This window comes from Bombus huntii, chromosome 15 (genome assembly GCF_024542735.1).
Source record: "Bombus huntii isolate Logan2020A chromosome 15, iyBomHunt1.1, whole genome shotgun sequence".
NCBI classification, from domain to species: Eukaryota; Metazoa; Arthropoda; class Insecta; order Hymenoptera; family Apidae; genus Bombus; species Bombus huntii.
The window spans coordinates 5,754,556-5,777,516 of NC_066252.1; the positions used below are offsets into that span (position 1 = coordinate 5,754,556).

Sequence of the window (22,961 nt, forward strand, 5' to 3'; positions counted from 1 at the left end):
CATCGGGCATTTTCTTGTTTACCCATTTTTAAGGGATACTTATTGAGATCACGTTAGAGTTTATAACTCTTCAGTATCTTCAATATCTTACAGTGTCGCAAAAATAGAAGGATAACTAGTTTAGTCAGTAGCTACATTTTCTTCCTTTCATTCCAAGTTAGATAAATGTGTGTTTGATACCGAATGATGCCAGTAGGGATGCGAATTATTGTATGATATTTGTACTGATCGATGTAATCGTTGTGTGGGAGATGGATGTTGCGTTACGTAGGCTTTGTTCTACGTTTGTAAAGATTCATGTAAGCGCTGCGTTGGAGATATGTGTTTCGCAGTTAGGCTACGAAACAACTATTTCCATACGCAGGCCCATGGTTAAGTAGAGTCAAAACTCGACATTCTGCCAACTGGTTAAATGTCGAGATCGATGTGTAGTGTTATATAACCCATGGGCGGGTCTCGTGCGTAGTCACCTCCTCGTGGTGAGACCTGGTAATTGGCATCCTTTTCCAAAAATTAATCAGTCGATTAATCTTTGGAAAACGATATCAAGCCAAGAACTACGCAACAGTCCAGTTTGGATCACCAAAAGCCTCTAAGAGAATTTTGGATGATCTAGACTGGACTGCACCGTGGGACATCGTTGGACACCGTGGGACGTTGTTGGACACCGTTGGACGTCATTGGACGTCGTTGGACGTCGTTGGACGTCGTTGGACACCGTTGGACAACGTTGGACACCGTTGGACGTCGTTGGACGTCGTTGGACACCGTTGGACAACGTTGGACACCGTTGGACACCGTTGGACACCGTTGGACACCGTTGGACACCGTTGGACACCGTTGGACACCGTTGGACACCGTTGGACACCGTTGGACACCGTTGGACACCGTTGGACACCGTTGGACACCGTTGGACACCGTTGGACAATGTTGGACACCGTGGGACACCGTTGGACACAATAGGACACCGTGGGACACAATGGGACACCGTGGGACACATTGGGACACCGTGGGGCACATTGGGACACCGTGGGACACCGTTGGGCACAGTGGGACACCGTTGGGCACAGTGGGACACCGTTGGGCACAGTGGGACACCGTGGGACACATTGGAACACCGTGGGACACATTGGGACACCGTGGGACACATTGGGACACCGTGGGACACCGTTGGACACAGTGGGACACCGTGGGACACAATAGGACACCGTGTAATATCGCAAGGACATTGTAGGACACCGTGTAATATCGCAAGCATATCGTAGGACACCGTGGAATATCGCAAGGGCATCGTGGGATGCGTACGCTTTGGTTTTAATTATTTGCAAAATCGATATACGTAGGTTTCTTTTCTTTTTTCTTTTTTCTACGTAGGGAAACCCTCATGGGCACCCCGCCGCTTTTCTGGGAGGCGTAATGGCCTTCGTAACGTTTAACAGGAGTACCCCGTGACCTCTTTTGGTTTGCTACCGAAGCACTCCTACGTCTTCTCCCTTCCAAGGGAGCCATTTCTGGAACCTAATTTGGGCGTCAGGAGAGACCACATCTCCTAACGTCACCCCCTGGGCCGTCGTGCAAGTCCAAGGAAATCCCAGAATCTCCTCGGCGTAACGACCCCTGCGACGCACATCCACTACTACTCTTCGACATGGGACCCTGCAAGCGTGAAAGTTCTCTCTCTCTCTCTCTCTTTCTAACCGCTCCTTTGCGAGCATTATCCATATACTTAGGGCAAGCTGCGATTTATCGTATAATCTTTGTAATGATGCGTGTAATAGTTCTGTGGCAGATAAATATCGCGTGGTGTATGCTTACTTTTAAGCTAGTAAAGATCTATGTAATTTGTATAATCGTTCTGTGAGAGATGGATGATGCATGATGTGTACTTATTTTGAAGTTTTAGGTTAAAATAATTAATTTTAATTCGTAGCTCAAATAACCAACGTGGGATGCATACATCTTACAATTTAATTATGGAATAGTGCAAACATATCGTGAGATAGGTGTATTTTAGTTTTAGCTACATTTAAGATAAATATGTCTAGGCTAAATCCGTTTTTATACAACTAAATTAACTAAACTATACAACTAAATACAGGCTAAATGCGTTTTTTTATACAAAGATAGAGGATAGTGGGGTAAAGTGAAACATCAATGTTTCTCTTAGATAGGAGCTGCGAATGAATTGTTATCGTGTGATACGAGACTGAACATGTCTCAGTTACATTTAAGTCTTAATTTTAATTTCTATCGCTAATTTTAAGCCTTATTTTTGGATCTTAATTTTAACGTGCATCGTTGTTTTTAAGCCTTACTTCTAAGTCTTAGTTTTTAGATTTGTAATTATATAAAAGTAATAATTTCATAGATTTCAGTTTTAATTCGAACCAATATTGAATCGATAACGTCGCATGTGACACGAAAAGGAAAAGGAGGTCGATGGCCCACAAAATGTGTGACACAAAAATGCATTTGGTCTTATCACAGACTTATAGAAGTAAAGTTTTTAATTGTTGACGAAGTAACTACATTTAGGCCTGTCTCGAATCTATTTTTGTATGTACTTATTAAAAATAAAATTGATCATTGGTAGAACGTTATAGTGCCATCTATTAACCACCATATGTACAATTATATAGTAATCTTATTTTCTACTGAGTCGGTAACGTTAGAAATTACTCGAAAATGGTAACAAGGGCTTCAACACTTCCGATAGTGTTCTTTGATAGCAAATACGCGGTGCAAAGTATGATGCTTGTTTATATTTAATGAGTCTTATTACATGTACATATCAGTTCCAAGTCTTTTGCACTATTTCCCAGTTTAGTAAGACATAGGATCAGTGAAGTTACGTACGTTCAGTTCTATGATTTTTCTATTTAAAGACCCTTCTTCGTTTTGATGAATCGATAATTACATTTTCCGATATGACACTCAAACGTGGGATCTTATTACGTGAATGATTCTGCTTGTCTAACAATTCAGTTAGAAACATTAAAATGCAAATCATAGTTCCTAGTGAAGCATTCTGACTGGCAAATTAGACAAATTTTGAGTGTCATAGTCTGAAATTCGTCATTGCGGATAGTGCAGGTATGAAAGTGATCCAATCTGTGCTTGAACTATTAAATTCTATCATGTTTTTCATTTCAGACTTACAAAAAGAATTCATAGCAATGTTCGAATGGGCATACGATGGTGTTAATGCTTCAATACCACGCAATGTGGGACCAGAATGTGCATATTACCTAAGTCCAAAGCGAAGAATCATTGAAACATTGATCATATCGATATTCATAATAACCTTCCTTGTTTGGGGCTATAAACGAATTAAATTGCCAACCAAAGTATCATATGTAAATCATGATTGTGTTGGTAGAAGAGTATTATTAATTATTATGTCATTAGTACTAGGAATGGAAATTGGTTTTAAGTTTACCAGCAGGACAGTTGTATATATATTAAATCCTTGCCATATAACCACAGCTGTACAGGTAAAATTAATAGAACCATTTGAATAAGGAATGTATATATTTTATTTGTACTTGTTTACAATTATTGTCTTTTTTGTAATATAGTTGTATTTACTGGCAGCAGATCCTAGTCCTACAGTCACAGCTATCTTCAGGATACATTTGAACTTTTTGAATGGACCACTTTTAGCATATTTATTCCCAGAGACAGAATCTCGCAGAGTAAATTATCATGTTTCACTAAGAAATGTATAATTTAATGATCCAAATTAACATTGATATAATTCTTTCAGATATTTGCTGATAAAGCAATGTACTATATTCAGCATGGTTTAATGGTAGTGATACCGTATTACTTACTGAGGATCGGAGGTAGTTACAATTAATTTTCTCTTATTAATTTGAAAATCATGTGACAAAATTCGTTATGTAACGCTATCCTAATTTTTGTGTTTAGGTGTGTATAATGTGGAACCTCTATCAGACATGAGCTGGTCCGTTTTCAGTTATGGAATAAATTTAGCCTATCATTTCTGGATTATCCAAGCCATTGCTTTGGTTTGTGTTATTTCATATTAACACATATTCTGTGTTTCAATCCATTCTAATGTTCCAACATTCCATTTTTTAGCCAATACAAGTGAATCTTAGTCATATGTTATGTGCAGCTATTCTTGACCCTTTTGAAGGTCAATATTATCGGGTATGGACGTTTATTCATCAAGGATTACTGTGCCCATTGTTATCCAAGTTATTCAGCTTCGCGTCGAATTTGTTAATAACGAAGTTTCCGCCAACTAGAGTAAAACCAACGCTTGATCGCGTACTTGCAAAAAACAATAAAGTGGATGATAATGAGAAATTATATGAAGATGCAAATACTTCAGGAAATGGACATACTCACGTAAATTAGATCAATATTTCGTAATTCATAATTTCTGCTGCAATTCAGTGAGTACTTGATTTAGGAAAATAGATAAGTTTCTATGTCAATAATGAAATGAACACAAGACATTTTGTGTTTGTCATTTGTGAATTCGTAATTGTACAGTCACTACCTGTAAAGATCGATGATCCTTTTCCTAAATAAACAAATTTGTAGTTATTTTTTCGCACTGTATGTGTGATTATGGTGAATAGGAACAGTGCAGGGCAAGTTATGGTAGTAATTAGGAATTTATAAATCTCAAATATAAGTCTGTAACGACCTTTAAATAGGTGCTACCATTGCCGTGTAGTACATTTTTTCCATTTAGCGGAATGAGAGTCCGCGAATTATCTTACGAGAGATTAGGAGCATCCGATGGTCTTGCATTTTTGATGCATCTGTGATTAGGAATGTTATTTGTGAAACATTTCCTATTTAAAAATGCAGCATTTATGTTTAACAGTGTAGCGATTAATGTTTAACAATGCAGCGATTAATGTTATTTCATACGCTATATTTTTTTATGTGATGATTTTTCACTTTCAGTTTGAAGTAAACCATAATTAAATATTTCTAGATATATTATCTCTATAGATTATTGTTATATAGAGCTTGTCATGCATGCCACTTTTTTTTTTTTTTTTTGGAGTAATTAAAGACTCACTTTCTTCTTTATTGAGCTTAAATATAACATTATCTTAATGCTTAAAATAATGTACAGTACCTGTTGTAATTAGAAGAGGAATATACCAATGAATTGTGTGATTTATTTATTTTAAGTTTTAAACATAATCTTAATGTATGTATTTATATATTTCAGTATCTTATTATTTTTATAGAATGATTTTCATTCCTTATTAAATTCATCCCTATTCCAATTACGATAAAGGAGATTTATTGTGATATACATATGTAATGATTAATTACATCATGTGATACAAAATGAAATATGAATATACTAATAATTAATAAAAGCACTGCTTATCCATTTTAAACACATGTGATAAATTGTGTTAATAGAGTGCATGTAATAAAATATTTAGATAGTTACCCAACTCATTCCATATTATCAATCCATAAAAATAGTGTTGCAATGATTTTATGTATACCAACTGCCAAAAGTTTTATTTATTACAATACATTTTCTCATGCAACAATTCATTCAAAAGTTTTAAAACATATAGCAAATATCTGTATAAAAATTTGTATGGAACAATATAAAATTCAAATAAGCATCAATAAATTGTTGTTTTATAATTCCTATATGTACATATATAAGTAGCAATTTTATTATTATAATATTCGCTATTTAAATAACATTATCATATTTTTGTCGAATTATCAAATCTTCAACTATTAGTTATAAAACAAACATTTGCTCATAATAATGAAATAACGAATTCATAGAATAAATTTTTAGAAAGTATTTATAACTTTTATGGCCTAATAATGAAGAACACTTCTTTCCGGTCCCAAATTTGGTTTGTTAAAATTTTTACATTAAAAAATATATCCATTTCGAATTTTGTGAGTGTGTTGCTATATTACTATTTTAAAATGAAAGAAAATGTTATTGTAAAAATGAGATATTTTGACGTTTTCGATTACAATTTTTAATCGTGCGCATTTTTTATCAACTAATTCTTTTGTGTGGAAAATAAACGTAATCACGGAAAAACATTGTGTATAAGCGAAAAATTGCAAATAAAGATTCCAATCTATTCATAATGTCATTGATAGAGTTCCACACGAAAGGATATACACGAAATCTTAATATTATTTACATTTTATTTAAAACCGAATATTTGTATCTAATTTGCAATTACAAAGGCCTGTGAAAATTTTAATTTTGATTTTCGATAGACTATACAACAACAAAAAAAAAAAGAACTTTTATAACAATGATTGTTTCGTAATATGAATTAAAATTTCGTAATATTAACAGTCATTGGAATGATGCTGTGCAACAAGAAATATTTAACTTGTATTTACTCTACAAGTTACATCAGTTAAGATAAATGCTTTGAGTCACAGTGTTTCCTAATAGGTTTAGTAAAAAGAAAGTATTATATGTAGTATGTACAGAAGGGTTTATGTATGTACAGCTATATCTTTTCAAATTTACACCTCTGTCATTTCTCTTACATTCGAATAAGCACTCGTGATGAGAATCGCATATATGTAAGATTCAATGTCTTAATACACCAAAGAAAGTTGAATTCAACTAAATATTTTCTTTCATGGTAACATTCATGGTAACGTGGTAACATTGAATCTTTGATATATCTATAACTAAGTTAATACTTATTTATAAGTTGCACAGCAGTAGAAATTAAATGTACAACAAATTGGCGTTATATTTTTGTAAGCTATAGAAAGCGTCATTTTCATAACAGTAGTAAACTTGTTGCAAAGGTACTTTGAACCTGAAAGGAACCTGAAGGTTCCCCAGAGAACAAGGGATGAAAGAAACATTACATTTGATTCTGAATTATAATATTAAAATCGTTAAATTGTACGGGATATGAAGTGAAAGAGGTTTGTACGATGTATCTATTGTATAAATGATTCAAATAAAAGAGAAATCATGACATGAAACACCCCTTGTTCTATTTCTCTTTTAGAAGAGAAGCGTTAAGATTTCTTAGCCATTATGATTCATGGTATGCAACAATACAAACATTAAAGCATTAAAATAAAATAATTTATTTACAGAGCGATGTACATTCTTTTTTTTCTTTTTGTTTAAAACTCTCACTCTTCTGATATACGTGCAAGTATACCGGTGTTCCAAGCTTAATCGTATCACGACTAATTCACACTTCTTCTAAACGTTTGTACAGAATGGTTTCGCGAATATGGTTACATGATGCGCGTGTAACACGTGTATTTACAAAACGATGCATTTTGTTCTTTTTTACCGATGATCCGAATTGTTTCAACGGGTTGATGTCGATTAAAATTGAAATACTTAATGCTATCATTGTATTATCGTAGCCACATCGAGATTACATCGAAAGAATTGTAATAAGGCACCACTATACTCCACGTGTAATATTGGTAGTTCGTATTCGAAGTAACTTATATTACTTTTCGCATTTTCTAAACGAGAATATGCTTCTTTCCATGGAGACCTGACTGGATCGATCATCGATCGAGAGAGGTATTAGTTCTAAATCAGTCCGTGACCCGCAATGTCTGTTATTTATGCGAATGAAACCATTGGGCACATACGAAACAAGATTTATTTTTCCCTCATACATCCATGATCGCTATTATATGTACACAATTCTGTACAAAAGTTTAGAAAAACCTAATTTTACCGAAGCTACACGTAACAAACGCAATGACAATAATAAATATGTACATTAAAAAATCATCCTTACTCGCCATCATACTCATGAAATATTTTTTGAAGTTCTAGCGTCGATCGTAGGCGTCGATGATTAATTACTATTTATAAATATATTTCAAAGAGCACGATGTACAACTTTCATCCATAGTCGATACATGATTTTCTTACACTAAATGCGCAAGCGAATCGAAATGTCGATTACATTAATTTAAGTAAGATCTGTTGTGCATCAATCACAATAGTGATCGTTGAACTTCACGCCACGATTATACATACATGATGATTTCACAACTGAATAACACAAATCTATATTGTACACAGTATACCATAATGCAAGAGCAAAATTTTCGTAAAGAATAAAAAAATCAGTCCGACTATGATATTGCATAGATGAATTCGACAGGTACTAGTTTTGTTTTCTAGCGTTGCCCTACTTAAAAAAGAAAATGATTAATTATCATACAAATCGATCGGAATTTTACTACCGTGATATATTTTACAATTTACGACATTGCTTTATACATTGACAAATAAAGCAGCTATGAACACTTTAACTGGAACACCCTGTATACTGTAATTTCGAAGTTCGATTTGTTTGACAATTTCGCTGCTTGAGTTCTATCGATATTTTAAAAAAGTCGTTTCTTACCATTAGAAAATAAATATTAATTTAAATTACATATAAATATCTACACATATATAGTAAAAAAAGACGAAGCGTAATAAATGTTTCATAAGAAAGGACCTTAATGTTTTGTTTCCTAACATGAAATATTTCAATCATAAATAAATGGAAACAACCATAAATAAATAAATAAAATACTTATGCAAACATTGCTGAAAAAAACGAATACACTAATAAAATGCAGACGAATCACAGTTGTTCCTCTCACAGTCCTCGCAAAATTATACTGTTAGTGGTAGACTCGTTAATAGTGATAGAAATAAGCTAATTATCGCAATATGTGACTATTTTATAAACAAGTAAGATTTCGCCATTCCTTTGGCAGATGAGTGAATTTTATAAGGTTCATATAAAGCATATATTTATACAAGGACTTGAATATTAATATTGCATGGAAGAGTAAAGAATAATACTTATTTCTCTGTACAGAAATATCAACTAAAAAGTTGCAATCTACATGATCTGAAAAGACCTCAAAATAACAAAATAATTCCGATTCATGTCCACTGGAAGAATATTCATATTTTCTTCACGGAGGAACTTCTTTCTCACAAATCGCCTAATTTAAGAATATTTTTACATGATTATTTCGAAATCCGTAATACGTAACAACATTCTCGTATAAAGATACTTTCAATCGTGAGATTTAGACGAGAAATTTCATTATCAAATGCACAGACCGCTAGCTATTAGCGAATGTATGATTTCAAGTGAAACTTATGGATGTTGCTTATTGAGTAACTTATAACTGTTAGCGTTGTATAAAGCACTATCATGAATTTATCGATTGAAATGGAATGCTAATACTATTTACAATGATATTGACTGAATGAACAGGCACACATCTCTCTTAAAAGATATCATACACTTCATTTGTGTGCTTGTTCTACTTCATAGTAGACATTTTGGTATGACGCAAACAATGTTGCATTCAGACTTCATACAGCCTTATTAAGCCTCTGGGGATATGTCTCTACTAGAAGTAAAGTGTTAGCCATCTAAAGGTGGTCCTAAGTACACCATAGATACCTCTGTATTTCCATACACAGCAGATACAGATGGGTATAATCTTTTGTCTGGCAATCCTATGCATTTAATTTGTTATTAATATAAAACAAATTTTTCCTATTAAACATCTATCGTTAGTTGAAAAGCAACAGTATATAGTACCTCTAAATGCCACTCCCAAAAATTCATAATTTCTTTCAAAAGATAATGTGTTATCATCACAATCTAATATTACTCTAATTCTTTCCCCAACCTGTTAATTATAAAGTTTAATACTTTAGACGATGTTCTTTCTTAGCTAAATAAAAGTTATGATAAACAAAATTCTACATACCTGGTATTTTGGAGCATTGTTAAGCAAAGGATAATTTCCTTGCACATTCCCATTATGTAGCAGATGGTTGTCTACTAGATTCCATCCCCATGAGTGCTCGTCGGAGCCAACTAATGCTACGTATCCATGACACAACAAAGGTGCTTCTCTTGTAGCTATACCTATTACTGCTACCGTTCCCAGAGGACCTTCCCAAATAACTTCCCAGGCATGACGTCCATGCTGGAAGCCAATTTTACCTCTACAGGCATCTGTGCTCTGAGCAACTGGATTCCTATAACTCAAGTAGTAAAGATTCAAGCACTCACTTATCGCTTATATATATATATATATATAAAAACACACTTAACATCAGAAGTTTATATTTTATGACCGCATCTTTAAAAAACTCATTTTTATTAGAAAAACCTGTTGCAGATTTTTATGTGTTTCGTTAATCTTCGGTGTTAAAATATATAAATGCAGCTTTAATATGACAATTAACGAAATAACAGGGTTTAACGTTGTGTGTGGAAACTTGAGATCGAGATCGAGATCGGAACATAAATCACGAATTAACACGCGGTGATGACAGAATCCAAGGTTCTACCTGTGCATGGTAAATCCATTCGGTCTAATATAAACATTACGGGAGCAGTCATTGGGGTTCCACGCGTGATAAAATGCACGGAGCTTCGATTTGTACGTAGGTACCGATGACAATAAATCGGAACTGAGCGCCTCTTGGGCCAGTTTTCTGATGCAGTGCATTCTCCACGCATCATTGTTCTCATCGTTTAGGAAACGGTTCCATCGTTTGCACACCAACGAACAGTTTCTCAACGTGTGCAGATCTAAATAGGAAAATATCACTTCTAAAACATGATCAGATACTCGGAGTACTATATCGTCCATTTTGCCGGTTCTGATCGAGTAAACGAACAAAACATACACGCGCAGGAACGCCGCGCGGCGTTTATCTATCAAACGTTGAAGTAATTTCTATGTGTATAACAAGCATAGAAAATTCGTATACTAGAAAGGCATGCGTGATAACTATTTTAATTTAGGTTATGAGTTTCCATTCTTATATCTCGTAGTCCATGGTTGTAGCAGAAATGTTTTTCTCAGCTCACGTGTACGTTAATTTAGTGTTGTGTTGTCTCTTTATTACGATCCCTGTATTAATTTAATTTCAAATGGCGCATAATATTGGTTCTTTCATAAGCACTCCTGGCTTTTGTTCTGATTGTGGATCCATTCTACCGTTGTTAGGTGATAAAGGAAATGTAAAATGTTATGCTTGTAAAAGGGTTTGGGGTCCCGAAGGTACTTATTATTTTTTGTGTATTTTATATTTTCCCACATTTGTCTTATCTCACTGTGTGAGAATTTGAATTATTTGTTATTTATTTACTTAAAGAGTAATTGTAAAAAATTGTTGTTAAATGATAAATGATCTTCGAGGTTAGCTTTTGGAGATATGGCGATGTCGTACACTATTGAGTTTAATAAAAAGAATGTTTATGGTTCATCAAAAGAAAAGAATGATGTAATGGAAGAAGCAGAAGGCCCAATTGTTGAAAGAAAATGTCCTCAATGTCAGAATGATAAAATGTCATATGCTACATTGCAATTGAGATCAGCGGATGAAGGACAGACAGTATTTTACACATGCACCAAGTGCAAGTATGTCTTTTTAAGTGTTATTAAGAAGCACGCTTTTTTCTTCTATGAAAAAAGGAACTGTTTTAAGAAGACTTTATTTTCAGATTCAAAGAGACAGAGAATTCATAACAGAAAATTTTATTATACATTTCAATTTTTACATTCAACACCATTTAATTAGTTGATTGGTAAATGATTATCAAAACATAAAACACTCTGTGTTAATAAAACATAGAGCTTTATTTATGATGCACTCAACAAATATCAATGAATCGGACTCATAATAATAGTAAGGAGAGAAATTACATAATAATTTTCATAATAACGCTGAATTATCGTTATATTTTTCCCCTAATTACGCATGGTTGGAAATTTCGTAATAATGTATCTTTTAATGGTATATATTCGATTAAATATTTTGTACAATACATTGGAATAAAAGTTAACAATTAGTTTTAGGAAGTTCCTATTAATCCGTCTTTGAAACCATTACAGTGGTCCTTTTCATTATAAAATCCTGGTATTTTTTTTAAAGTCTGTTAGTACGTCGCTTACACTACGGGATAGATTTAAGTATTAACTATTAGTCACAATAATGTTTTATATTTTCTTTAATAGTAAAGAGAAATAGATGCGCGCTATCGTATATCGAGGAAATTTTAACAACCAGTCCAGCAACTTAATTATATACACGATTGAAGTCTTACACTATGAATAGTGTCGGAAAGGCTTCTTTATCCTAACATTGATAAAATCAACAGGAAAGAATTTATCTTTACGTTTAAATAATCTTGTTCAATTACGTTTAGTTACGTATTCTTATCGTTATAAAGCTATATGTTAAATATAAAGCAATATAATTGTGGTCGAACATAAAGCATATATAATATTAGCAACTTGAAATTGTTAATAGAAACGTAAAAAGCAAAATATAGAAAAAAATACGAAACAAATTATGTACCATCACCAAAAGTTTCTAAGCTACAAAAAAGAAAAGGAATAAAAAGGATTAAATATCGTCAAAGGTATATCATGGAATACATATCTTTTTTTTAACATTCTTCCTTTCAGAAAGAAACATATCTAAATCAGATATTCATTCTTCTCTTCCATTAATACCCCTCAGAGAGTACGATTATACTTCTTTTCACATACGACTCTCACTTGCCTCGCATATAATGCTCGAAACAAAACAGGAACATGTTTTAGAAATTCGTAATTAAACGTACGAATTCTCGTCTCGCTATATAATATTTAATAACATCTGTTCGTTAACAATATAATATATCTCACAGAAAAACACTCGTTTTACTCTCGAAATTCCAAAGTGATCGGCGATTATGCGACGCGTTGCATCCGGTTCGTTCCACGAAACTTACTTCCACAAGAATGTTTCACAAGATGCAGCGTTGGTTAGTTCATACGTTAGTTTATTTATCCGTAAGGGGCTATAAATTTATTCTCGAGTCCATTAGGCCTTCGACGATCGAAATAGTCTCTCCAAAAAAATAGATTAAAAAAATTCTTCGGGTCGATTGTAAATTTCTCAACAATCAATGGTCACACTCGATTCAAACAATTTGCAAATATACTAATTAATGTCTATATTGGCGACTATATTTGATTTCGAATACGTGGCAAAATTCCTTCGTTATTAGCCACGAAATGGAAGTTGTATAGAACCGTCCTTCAGCCTGCAATTTCGTTTGAATCGAATGTATTTCATGATTTTTCATTTTCAATTATTTACACTAACGCTTCATATTACATATTGTACATCGAGTATGTACAAGTGGCAAGGTATTTACAAGTGGAATGTGAGGCAGGTGACGTAAAGGATCTAGATTGTCGTTTCTTCTCGACGCTGCAATCATGAGGCTTCGTAACATTCGTCCAAGAAGTTTTCCAATGAATGATAAAGATGAGCTCGTGACTGAGCGATCCCGTGGTCTTCGTCCGTATAAGTCTGGAAAAAATATAATTTCTTTTATAAATATATCATGTGTGTTTTACGAAATATTTTGTATACCAATTTTTTCTTTAACTAGATATATGTTTGTAATAAATATCTTGCAACTTTTAGACAAATTCCCAGATTGGCTTCAAATTTCACTTATTACAGGGTTTATGACTATTTACAGAACTTACACTCGTTGCAGGGCCAATGAAATCGCAAAATGTTTTATATAACACGCGCAATATGGACATAAAAGTTCTCGATGGTAAATGGTCAAATATTTTCGTGGGTCAGTGTATCTATTTTCACACGATCCTTTTTTTCAAATATTTTGTAAAGCTTATGTGTACGATGAAATAACGTGGCAAGTCTATTTATTTAGAGAGAACAAATAGCGGCGATTGCGCTGGAAACGGCACGAATCCATGCGTTGCGTAATACTCATTTTAACAAAAGTGTATCACACGAAACTTAAACTTTAAACGAAACAGTGGGAATTTATTCAGGCGGAATAAACTGCACTTCGCGCGCGCTTTGTAGATTTTAATCGCGAACGTTAAACACCATGGGTCGGCCACGGAGCACGTAGGCGAATGCCAAGCATAATAATTCTGTAAACTGTTTGAAATAACGCGGTGCGTGCCGAGCGTTTTCGACTCGGTCCCCTTTTTTATATACCTCTTATCCACCGCGTGGATAATATTCTGAAAAAATTGTTAGACAACTATGAGACTACTATTAAACGATAAGTAGAAAACATTTTTATACCGAATTTAACTTGCTTCAGTTTCTAGTTATTTACCAATTTTTACAAATACAATTTTCAAATGCTATATAGAAACAAACCTTCCTATAATGTAATTAGTTGAACTTTTTATTTATTACATATATATATATATCTATATTTATGGAAAACCTAAAGCTTTAAGTTTTAGCTTCAGACGTACGGTACACGGTCAGATCACATCAAGTCAGCCACCAATCAAGAGATTTTCCTCTGACTTGACTACGCGTAAGCGATTTTGTCCGATGCCTGACTTGACGTGATTTAACCGTAACGTGATCGCTAGTGCGAATCATCCTAAAATGTATAAAGATACGAAGGATGTATATGATACAAATAACTAAAATAGAAAAGAAATGTCTATTTCTTTAGTTTACAAAAACGGTTTATAATACGTCCAGAAATTTGTATTCGTATTAGTAAGAGTATGCGCGATCTGAAGATAATAATTCAATTATTCGAACGTACATCTTTTTCGAATATCATACCTGTTGCCTGAACAGGATATCCTTCTGCTCGAGAACCTTGGCGAGTAACAGTGACTGCTGGTAGTGCACGTTATCGTCCAATGTGCCATGGATCAAGTAATACATCTTCGTTTTAATATTATCCACTTTGTTCAGCAGTTGACCTTGCTCGTAGCCGTGCAGATTGTCCGAGGGTAAGCCCATGAACCGTTCCGTGTATATCGAATCTGTACAATGTGCATCGATTATCCAATATCACTGTATAACTCGTCATTATCTGATACTTTCTTTAGCTTCAATATCGGACGAATGTTGTAAATTTCGATGTAACGCGATAGGTATCGAATAGAATTTAGAAAATAATTTCGAGCGCATACTTGGAAGAGGTGAATCGACGATACTTGTTAATTAAATTTAAAGCAGCGTTTCGCAGTCGCTTTTGAGCCGTAAATTTCTGTTACAATAGCGAGAAACTTTTTGCTCTGTTTTACATTTAAATTATTATGTTTGAAAAAAATTACGCGTTTAATATTTTTCTTCTTCTTATATCCGAGTTTTTGCGTGCGTTTCACTTGCAGTGAAATATTGCATTATCGATATTATCGTAATTCTAATATATCGTTTCGTCAATTTATTTATTCTCCAGCTGGAACTTCATTGTTACTTTGCTAAAATAATGAAATATATGGTAAACTATATTTTCGATTCGTGGCGAAGGTAAGGAAGCGAATATTCTAAAAATAAACTCTTGAAATTCGTTTTCCATCGATCGAGCCAGAAATGAAGAAAAATTCTCGGACTGCATCACAATTTGAACTATGGGAACAGGAGGTTTAAAGAAGCTTTGGAACATAATCGTTTGAAAGGTAATCGAATAGGTGTACTTCGAACGCTCTTCTTTTAATAAAACCTTCGCGCTCGATGATTTATGGTGCGGAGAGGCTGCGGCGGTATTTTCTTTCGCGAAAACTGTTGCGGAGGAGCCGTTCCCTTCCGGTTTAACGACCATTCGACGAACGTTTTCGATTCGATCTCGCACGGAATTCAATTTCATTCGGCATTCGCTTTTTTTTCTACCCTTCGTTTCTTTCGTTTTTGGCTTTTATTTTGATTGGTTAAGTAGGTCGAGCGAAATGAACCGGCGATATAACTTGAAATTCTTCCCGCGGAAATGTTTACGGCAGAGAGAGAGAGAGAGAGAGAGAGAGAGAGAGAGAGAGAGAGAGAGAGAGAGAGAGAGAGAATTGCTCCACGATATCGATTGAGTTTTGAACGAGTTACGAGAATTCATTAATTTTTTTTTTTTTAGTCGTACATACGCCAGGCGTAAAGATTATCGAGTTAATGATCTTTAATTAACCCGCAACTGCTAATTACCGTGTTTCCAGCAATTATATTATTATACTCGCGTCAATATTTGCTATAACCGTGTGCCGCTTAATCATCTCAAACAATTCATTTAATATTTACCCGAATATAATGTTTATCTTCGTCCTGGCATTATTTTTCCATCTGTTTCGACTATCATCGAAGCGTTCATTTCCATTTCAAAAAGAATCGCAAATATGATCATAAATAAGCAGAGAAAGAAACAGACCATAATAATAGTAATAATAAAAAGAAGATAATAAAGGGGACGTAAAAGGGACGTTATTACTTTTCCATCTGGTATTTATCTTTGATGATTCCATAATTATCCAAGCAGAATTGTGTGCCAATCTTTATTCCAATCTAAAAAAAGGCCGATAATAATAGTGATAGTAGTTAGAATAAAAAGGGAACTTCCAGGAATAAGGACATAATCGATATCTGTAAGAGGAAGTTTAATAAATCACCGACTGGGAAAACATTCCGGACATTTTAAAAGAAGTAAAAATATCTTTGCGGATCAGTGCGAAAAGAAATCAAGTAAGAGGCATTTTTAAAACAATGTGTAATTATACATGTAGAATTCTATAATTATCCAAGCAAGACGATCTACCAATTTTTATTCCAATACAAAGAGAATCATAGAAATTCTAAAACAAACAGAACACTTGAAACAAACAGCAATGATTGGACTATGAACTTTTATGCATTGATGGGCAATTTTAAGATGCAAACATCGCACAGAAAAGACATATGAAATATCCAAAGTGCACAGTATTTGCTATCATCTTTAATAGGCAAAAGAAACTTTTGTGCAGGTTCCATTTTGCAAATAAAGATACATGAAAATAAGAATTTGCATAAATATCCACAATCTGTAGTAGTGGTAATGGCGAAGAGGAAACTCAAGAGAGGAGAGAAGAAGAACGTAATCAATAATCGATATCTATAAAGGTGACGTCGTTGACGGAAGAAGGAGTGAAAGAAACGAAATGGTCGCGTTAAAAATGTGCATCGACGAGGAAGATCGAGCATCCCGAATGCTCGTCCCGGTAGGGACGACTCCAAACGATGACTCCTCGTCGAAGAAATAAATCTGATATCTGGAAACGCGAGTGTAGTCTGGCTGCGACAAGACCCTGACAATAATTGAATCGATCGAGGCTGAAACGAACCGTCGACGAGTCCAACTTCTCGTCTTTCCCTTCTGCTCCGTTACCTCGCCCTGGTACTTACATTTCTACCGTGCAAATCATCGTGAACTTGGTGTATCGCGTTCAGTTCGTTCCGCTGTTTCGTCAAAAGGTATTTTACCGGCTCTCTGCACCGTCTATCAATATTTGTTCGTTTCACAACGCTTTAGCAATCTTGATCGTTTCGACAACGAGTCGTTTCTGGAAGTGGGCTGTGATCGATATTTCGTCGGTTCTTCGCGTCGTTTTTTACGATTCCCTTGTTTCACGATGCTTTTCTTTTTTATCGATCAGTTTTGAGAACACTGGTAGTCTATTTTAAATAATATTTTACCGATTCTTCGCATTAAGTTTCAATATTCTCGCGGTTTCGTAGTTTTTGTCAATTTTAATCATTCGACAAGTTAAATAATTTATCTCAATTTATTTCGTCTACTTTTATTTTGCATCGTATTTCAACATTTTCAACATTTGATTATTTCTGAAACTTTGGTTATATTTTCTTAATTAATATTTTACCTATTCTTTCCGTTCTGTTCAACAAATGTTTCGCTTCCTAGTGTTTTTAACAGTGTAAACAATTTGAAAATTATTTTAGAAATTTTACAAGTTTATTTCAGCTAATATTTCACCGATACTTTGCGTCACGTTACTGTACCTTTCTGTTTTACGACGATCATGTTGATGGCAGCGATGGATTTATCTCAATAGCACGGTTTAATTGTTCAAGTATTTCGATGATTGTCAGGATTAAGCACACTTGGAGATTAGATTTACGCAGCTTTAAAGACACTCACGTTCGCTCCTCGAATATGAACACTAGGCAAGCAGAGGAAATTTCGCAGGGTCGGACAAAAGGTTTAACTGGTTTGCAGTTCAAATAAGGACAGATTCGGGCTGGATACTCGTTTACCATCCCATGGCAAATATATTGGCCAAGTGCCGCTAATGAAAGATAATATTCAACATAACGTTGGTAAAATGAAAATCAAATATCAAAGGCAAAACATATTAAAATCTGTCAAATTATACGGCAAGCTTCCAATCTAACTGATCCTGATTATCATATATATCATCATTATATTTCAAACAAGAATGTTTTAACTGTACAGGGCGTTTCATTCTTTTTTTCCAGCCAAAATTTGTCAATACGTTCTATGATATTACGTTATAATAAATGTAAAACGTATTATATTAATAATCATAAAAAAATACGATAAAAATATCAAGTATGAAGAGAGCGGTGTTTAACAATACTTGGAATAACTATTAATCGAAAAACGAAGAGTTATATCGAATTAAAAACCGCATTAACATTTGTTGCAAATTGTCACGAAGCGTTGATTGATTGCTCGAGACGAATTCAATTTTTTATCGTTGTCGTTGTCGTACGATGATAGTTTTTTAAATTGATTATTAACGAGTAACGCATTGAATTTCGTAGAAATACGATGTCTTTGTACATTTCTTATTTTATAAACTTCCTTTCGTTCGCCACCGTATGCCCATAAAATAATATACCGTCAAATTGTATGTTTAAAATAATGAAGAATTTAGTTGATGAAGTATCATGGTGAAGTGAATATCCAATATTTCAAGAACAAAAAGACTGTAAAATAAGGATGAAGCACTCGACGTTCAAGCGGATGAAAATATTATCTCTGTTGGACGTACCGTAAAGAGCCCAATCTGTTACAGGTGCCACGGACATGCCGCACTTGAAGACACCATGATAATCCATGGCGAGCGTCATGCCCGTCGCGTATCCACCATAACTCCAGCCCCATATCGCCGTCCTGGTACGGTCGATGAACGGTAACGTGTCTTGCAAGTACCTGCAATCGACGGGAAAATCGTCTACGTGTTAGATCGCTCGTTAATGAAACCGGCCAATTCAAAACGTCAAAGATTGTTCCTTTATTAAATCGTAAATTTATCAAGTCTGCTTTAATAACGAAGGATTATTTCGCTTATAGAGCTTAGAGATTTGTTTCTATCGTCAGATTTATCTCAGCTAAAACTACGACTGGAATAAAAAGATGGAGTGGAAACACGGAGGTGAAAAATGAAAAAATACATTTCATCAAATATAAGGGGTTGGAGGTATCTATTAATCCAGGTGTGTCTATCATTCTTTCGTGCGGGTAATTGAGAAAGTTGTTTTATTATATTGTGAATTTATGATTTTTCCCTCCATCGTATCGCTCAATATTGTTTTAAGTGGATGGAATTTTTCTATCGTTTTTTTGTCTTTTTTATATTATTCTCAGAATTTCATTCGCAGTCTATTAAAATAGTAACATGAATTCGACGGGGATTTGAAGTGAAAGACAAATAACGATATTTTGAAAAGAATCCTCTAAAAATCCGGGTATATTGTTTAATGTTACGAGCGATAGTAGTACAAGCCACACGCGGTGCACACATAGACATATTTTGGTGTCTACAGTGAGTTTGGCAAAAGTATTCGTACACTTAGAAGATAGAAATAAAAAGAATACTATATTAAACTTCGTATCATTTAATAGTACTCTTACATCACCGCGAAAATTTGAAACATAGAACTTGAGAAAAATTCATTTTTCCTCGCAAAATAAGAATATGCGCGCAAATACCTTGGTAGCCACTGTACATACGCATATTGGAATATACTAATAATTATATTCGATAATACAACAAACATCTTTGTTTTCGCGATAAGCTAAACTGAAATATAGGAAAATGCTTTTGCCTCTCGCTGTACACCAGCCGTCACGCGTGACGTTTCGTTTCCCAACCAATCTCCAATCTCGCGCGCCTTTAGAATATTCTTCTCTCGCTATTCTCTAGCTCCTTTAATCCATTTATCCACATCCATCCAGCAATTTTTATCAAATTCCTGCTGATAAAAGTAGCGGCAGGCGTCTGTGATAGTCGATCAGATCGTATTGCCAGATCGCAGTCCTAGATCCATCTTCTTTATCGTTCGAACGTTCGTGGGGAATTTTCAGCTAGATTCATCGGCCATGCGGTTACAAAAATTGGACACGTGTTTTACAAGCTGCCGGAGAAGGGGACAGGTACTCGATCCGTTGTATCTATTTTTCACCGGATGCCAGACACACAAGATCCCTTTTCACTTCCGCGAAATCCATCTTCCTCGAGGCTCGAAGGACACTCGGACTCGGATGCATAATGCATCTGCCTGCTGGAGCACTTAGGCCAGCGGACGACATTTATTTTACCACGACTATCCTTTAAAAACGATTTTTACGAGCGAGCCGAGGTAACTAAGAGGATCGCGACGCGCTTTCAAATTTTAACATCGCCCTATTCCTTACTTTCTCTTATCTCCCTTACTTTCTGTTAGATAGTGGTAAGCCGAACTCTGTGTTTACGGCTGGTGGTAGCTTAATGGCCATTTAGACGTTTTCCCCGTGTATTACCTTCTTCTCGATACGCTCTCTCTTTCTTTCGTTGTTCTCTTTGCGCAACCTTGTGAACATGGAAACGCGGTTGTTGATGGGAAAGAAGTTTATAAAGAGAGGATGGGAAAGTGGAACGCGAGATTCTTTGTGAGCCTTTTAGACGGTGTAACGTTGTTCTTCCCTTGGATGATGTGAGAAATATACGACTCTGTGGAATCTTTGTGATGAGAAGTGGGGCTGCAGAAATTAATCTGAAACGTTGCGCTGTTTTATACGCTTCTGGGGTAATGTAGTTTTCTGTGAGTTTGTGTTTTTCGTTGTCGCAGTAGGTAATTATTATTATTGCTAATTAACCTGATGGGTATGGACTATGTAAAAATATAGCTCCGCTTTTGATGTTTTGTTTACACGTCGATAATCGTGGACAATGTAGGATTAAGTTTTATTTAAATGTTCATTTAACGAAATATGTTCAACGTGGATGGCGGGTAGCACAGCTCCCATTATCCTATTTGTAAATTCGTTCGTTTAATAGGGATAATTTACTGTGAATTAGGGACGAATCCCCTTGGGATGAATAGGACGAATTCCCTAATTTGTATTAAGCTACCCCTAGTTTTCTATTTAATACGCTTTGTATCGAAACTGCTGCTCTTTCTAACAAATTTAATATCAATGTAATACACATTTTTTACCAAGGACTGTTCCCCATTGTTCCTCAAAGTATCCAATGTTTATAGCATCGTGTCATTTTTTCACCACTCTGTACGTAGCAGAAATATACGTTCGGACAAGTGCATTCTAGAAAAAACTAGATAAAGTAAAAAGTGACACTCTTTATAAATAAAATCATATAAGAAATATTGATTCATACTAGAATTTTTAGAATCGCGTCACTCTTGCATCACTCTGTATATAGCAGAAATATACGTTTGGAATATACAGTTACATTAAAAAAAAAAAAATAAATAAATAAATAAAGCAAAAAGCGACGCTCTCTATAAATAAAATTTTATAAAAAATATCGATCTAACGTTTCTATTTGTACTACACCGAAAAATTGTTTCGCAAACAATGCCAGTATCGGAATCACTTTTGCATCATTTTATATATAGCAGAAAAGTATACGTTTGGACAGTTTCCAAAGAAAGAACTGGGATACAGAGATCCGTCTCGGAAAACTTCTATTTTGGGAATATAGAAATCGCATACAGTGGACTTTGATTTTACCAGCTAACCCAGATCCAGTTGTAGTCGGAGTGACGCAGTGCGGAGGGAGAAGAGGTCCAGGGTGCGGTAGGAGTTTAAGGTCCTGCACGCTGGGGTCATAGTCCTTTGGGAACCGGACCGAGACATCCTGTCCACGTGTATCTCTGTGATTTCTGCACGACGTCGTACCCTGGGGCCATGCGATGGTGTCAAGGCTACTTTAAACGCGAGACCCGCGTCTGATTGGCGACAGGACATTCTACTTGCCAACTAGCAGAGTTTGGATGTCCTGTCTGCTTTGTTACATGTCCGAGAAAAGCTTCCGTCCCCTCCTTTGTACCGTCTTAGCGTTTTGAATTGTGACACAGAATATGAGAATGGGGTTGATTTAATCTTTTCGCGGATATGCTCGAAAATAGGGATTTGAATTTATTTGTCTTTTTTTCTTTTTGTAGTTATCTAGAACGAAAGCACTACCGATTATAAATATTAGGATATACATGGAAAACATCGTTAAAAACATTTTTATATTTATTTTGTATTTTTATATTGTGTTGGTTACGTCTATTGGAATATGATGCGCGTACAATAACAGATTTATAATAAAATAAAATAATACAATCTATAATAAAATAACTAGAAAATAAAAACAACGAAAAGCATTCAATTTATGCTAACTGTAAATGATATCACGAGATGTCCTAATATTTATGGCCTAGCACTGTAAATACCTTTTGACGAAATTAACGTTGACTTTTACCGAGACTGAAATATGATTACACCGGTTGTAAAACACAGAGAATTGCGAACGTTGAAGAATTTATATCGTTACCCGATATTTATTATACCATAATTTTCCCACGTATTTTTCCCTTCTCGATAAAACCGAAATATATCGAAAATTTCCTTCCTTTTATATATAACAACGTGTTTAAAATTTCATTAAAAAGATATTGGGCGCTTCGTAACGAACTTTTATCGAAATGACTGGCTGGAATGTAGCTTTTAAAATGATACGTAACATTTGTGTACGTGGAATTGATAAAGCGCCAGAGAAATGACGTTACGCCACGGAACGAAGAAAATGAACGAATATTATGTTACAACTCCGTAATAAAGCAAGGAAATACATATAATAACAAGAGT

At 34.7% G+C, this 22,961-nt stretch overlaps 4 protein-coding genes across 13 annotated transcripts in view; 2 read left to right on the plus strand and 2 right to left on the minus strand.

Moving 5' to 3' along the window:
* Nucleotides 1–2,670: 2,670 nt before the first annotated feature.
* Nucleotides 2,671–5,396, plus strand: LOC126873906 (transmembrane protein 164). Of its 3 annotated transcripts, none has more exons than XM_050635262.1 (6): nucleotides 2,672–3,093; nucleotides 3,154–3,494; nucleotides 3,579–3,695; nucleotides 3,767–3,845; nucleotides 3,931–4,031; nucleotides 4,105–5,396. In XM_050635262.1, the coding sequence occupies exons 2-6, from the start codon at nucleotides 3,177–3,179 to the stop codon at nucleotides 4,384–4,386; spliced, it is 897 nt and encodes a 298-aa protein (XP_050491219.1). In that variant the 5' UTR covers nucleotides 2,672–3,093; nucleotides 3,154–3,176; the 3' UTR covers nucleotides 4,387–5,396. The 3 variants fall into 3 exon arrangements, with proteins under 3 accessions (XP_050491218.1, XP_050491219.1, XP_050491220.1); XM_050635263.1 differs by having other exon boundaries at nucleotides 2,672–2,852; XM_050635261.1 differs by having other exon boundaries at nucleotides 2,671–3,494.
* A 1,687-nt stretch (nucleotides 5,397–7,083) lies between these two features.
* LOC126873910 (F-box/SPRY domain-containing protein 1) lies at nucleotides 7,084–10,804 on the minus strand. Of its 2 annotated transcripts, none has more exons than XM_050635270.1 (4): nucleotides 10,373–10,804; nucleotides 9,784–10,063; nucleotides 9,612–9,702; nucleotides 7,084–9,526 (listed from the first exon to the last, which is right to left on the minus strand). In XM_050635270.1, exons 1-4 carry the CDS (start codon nucleotides 10,675–10,677, stop codon nucleotides 9,432–9,434), a joined length of 771 nt encoding a protein of 256 aa, XP_050491227.1. In that variant the 5' UTR covers nucleotides 10,678–10,804; the 3' UTR covers nucleotides 7,084–9,431. The 2 variants fall into 2 exon arrangements, with proteins under 2 accessions (XP_050491227.1, XP_050491228.1); XM_050635271.1 differs by having other exon boundaries at nucleotides 9,784–10,057; nucleotides 10,373–10,782.
* A 53-nt stretch (nucleotides 10,805–10,857) lies between these two features.
* Nucleotides 10,858–11,888, plus strand: LOC126873911 (DNA-directed RNA polymerase I subunit RPA12). The gene is made up of 3 exons (XM_050635272.1): nucleotides 10,858–11,091; nucleotides 11,235–11,451; nucleotides 11,535–11,888. The coding sequence occupies exons 1-3, from the start codon at nucleotides 10,962–10,964 to the stop codon at nucleotides 11,557–11,559; spliced, it is 372 nt and encodes a 123-aa protein (XP_050491229.1). The 5' UTR covers nucleotides 10,858–10,961; the 3' UTR covers nucleotides 11,560–11,888.
* LOC126873902 (venom dipeptidyl peptidase 4-like) overlaps nucleotides 11,652–22,961 on the minus strand; it is a 303,798-nt gene continuing 292,488 nt past the window's right edge. For all 7 annotated transcript variants that reach the window (XM_050635247.1, XM_050635250.1, XM_050635249.1 and 4 more), the window contains 3 exons: nucleotides 18,874–19,034; nucleotides 14,660–14,865; nucleotides 11,652–13,396 (listed from right to left, as the gene is read on the minus strand). In XM_050635247.1, the coding sequence (XP_050491204.1) occupies nucleotides 13,301–13,396; nucleotides 14,660–14,865; nucleotides 18,874–19,034 (463 nt within the window). In that variant the 3' untranslated portion in view covers nucleotides 11,652–13,300. The remainder of the gene's footprint in view (nucleotides 13,397–14,659; nucleotides 14,866–18,873; nucleotides 19,035–22,961) is intronic.

Excerpts from the sequence above, each read along its gene's own strand:
- LOC126873906 (XM_050635261.1), top strand. The coding sequence starts at position 3,096 with ATGAAAGTGATCCAATCTGTGCTTGAACTATTAAATTCTATCATGTTT. Across the intron at positions 3,495-3,578 it reads ATATAACCACAGCTGTACAG|TTGTATTTACTGGCAGCAGA; the intron begins GTAAAATTAATA and ends TTTGTAATATAG. Across the intron at positions 3,696-3,766 it reads CAGAGACAGAATCTCGCAGA|ATATTTGCTGATAAAGCAAT; the intron begins GTAAATTATCAT and ends TAATTCTTTCAG.
- LOC126873910 (XM_050635270.1), bottom strand. The coding sequence starts at position 10,677 with ATGGACGATATAGTACTCCGAGTATCTGATCATGTTTTAGAAGTGATA. Across the intron at positions 10,064-10,372 it reads AATGGATTTACCATGCACAG|TTATAGGAATCCAGTTGCTC; the intron begins GTAGAACCTTGG and ends TTACTACTTGAG. Across the intron at positions 9,703-9,783 it reads ACAATGCTCCAAAATACCAG|GTTGGGGAAAGAATTAGAGT; the intron begins GTATGTAGAATT and ends TATAATTAACAG.
- LOC126873911 (XM_050635272.1), top strand. The coding sequence starts at position 10,962 with ATGGCGCATAATATTGGTTCTTTCATAAGCACTCCTGGCTTTTGTTCT. Across the intron at positions 11,092-11,234 it reads AAGGGTTTGGGGTCCCGAAG|CTTTTGGAGATATGGCGATG; the intron begins GTACTTATTATT and ends CTTCGAGGTTAG. Across the intron at positions 11,452-11,534 it reads TACACATGCACCAAGTGCAA|ATTCAAAGAGACAGAGAATT; the intron begins GTATGTCTTTTT and ends CTTTATTTTCAG.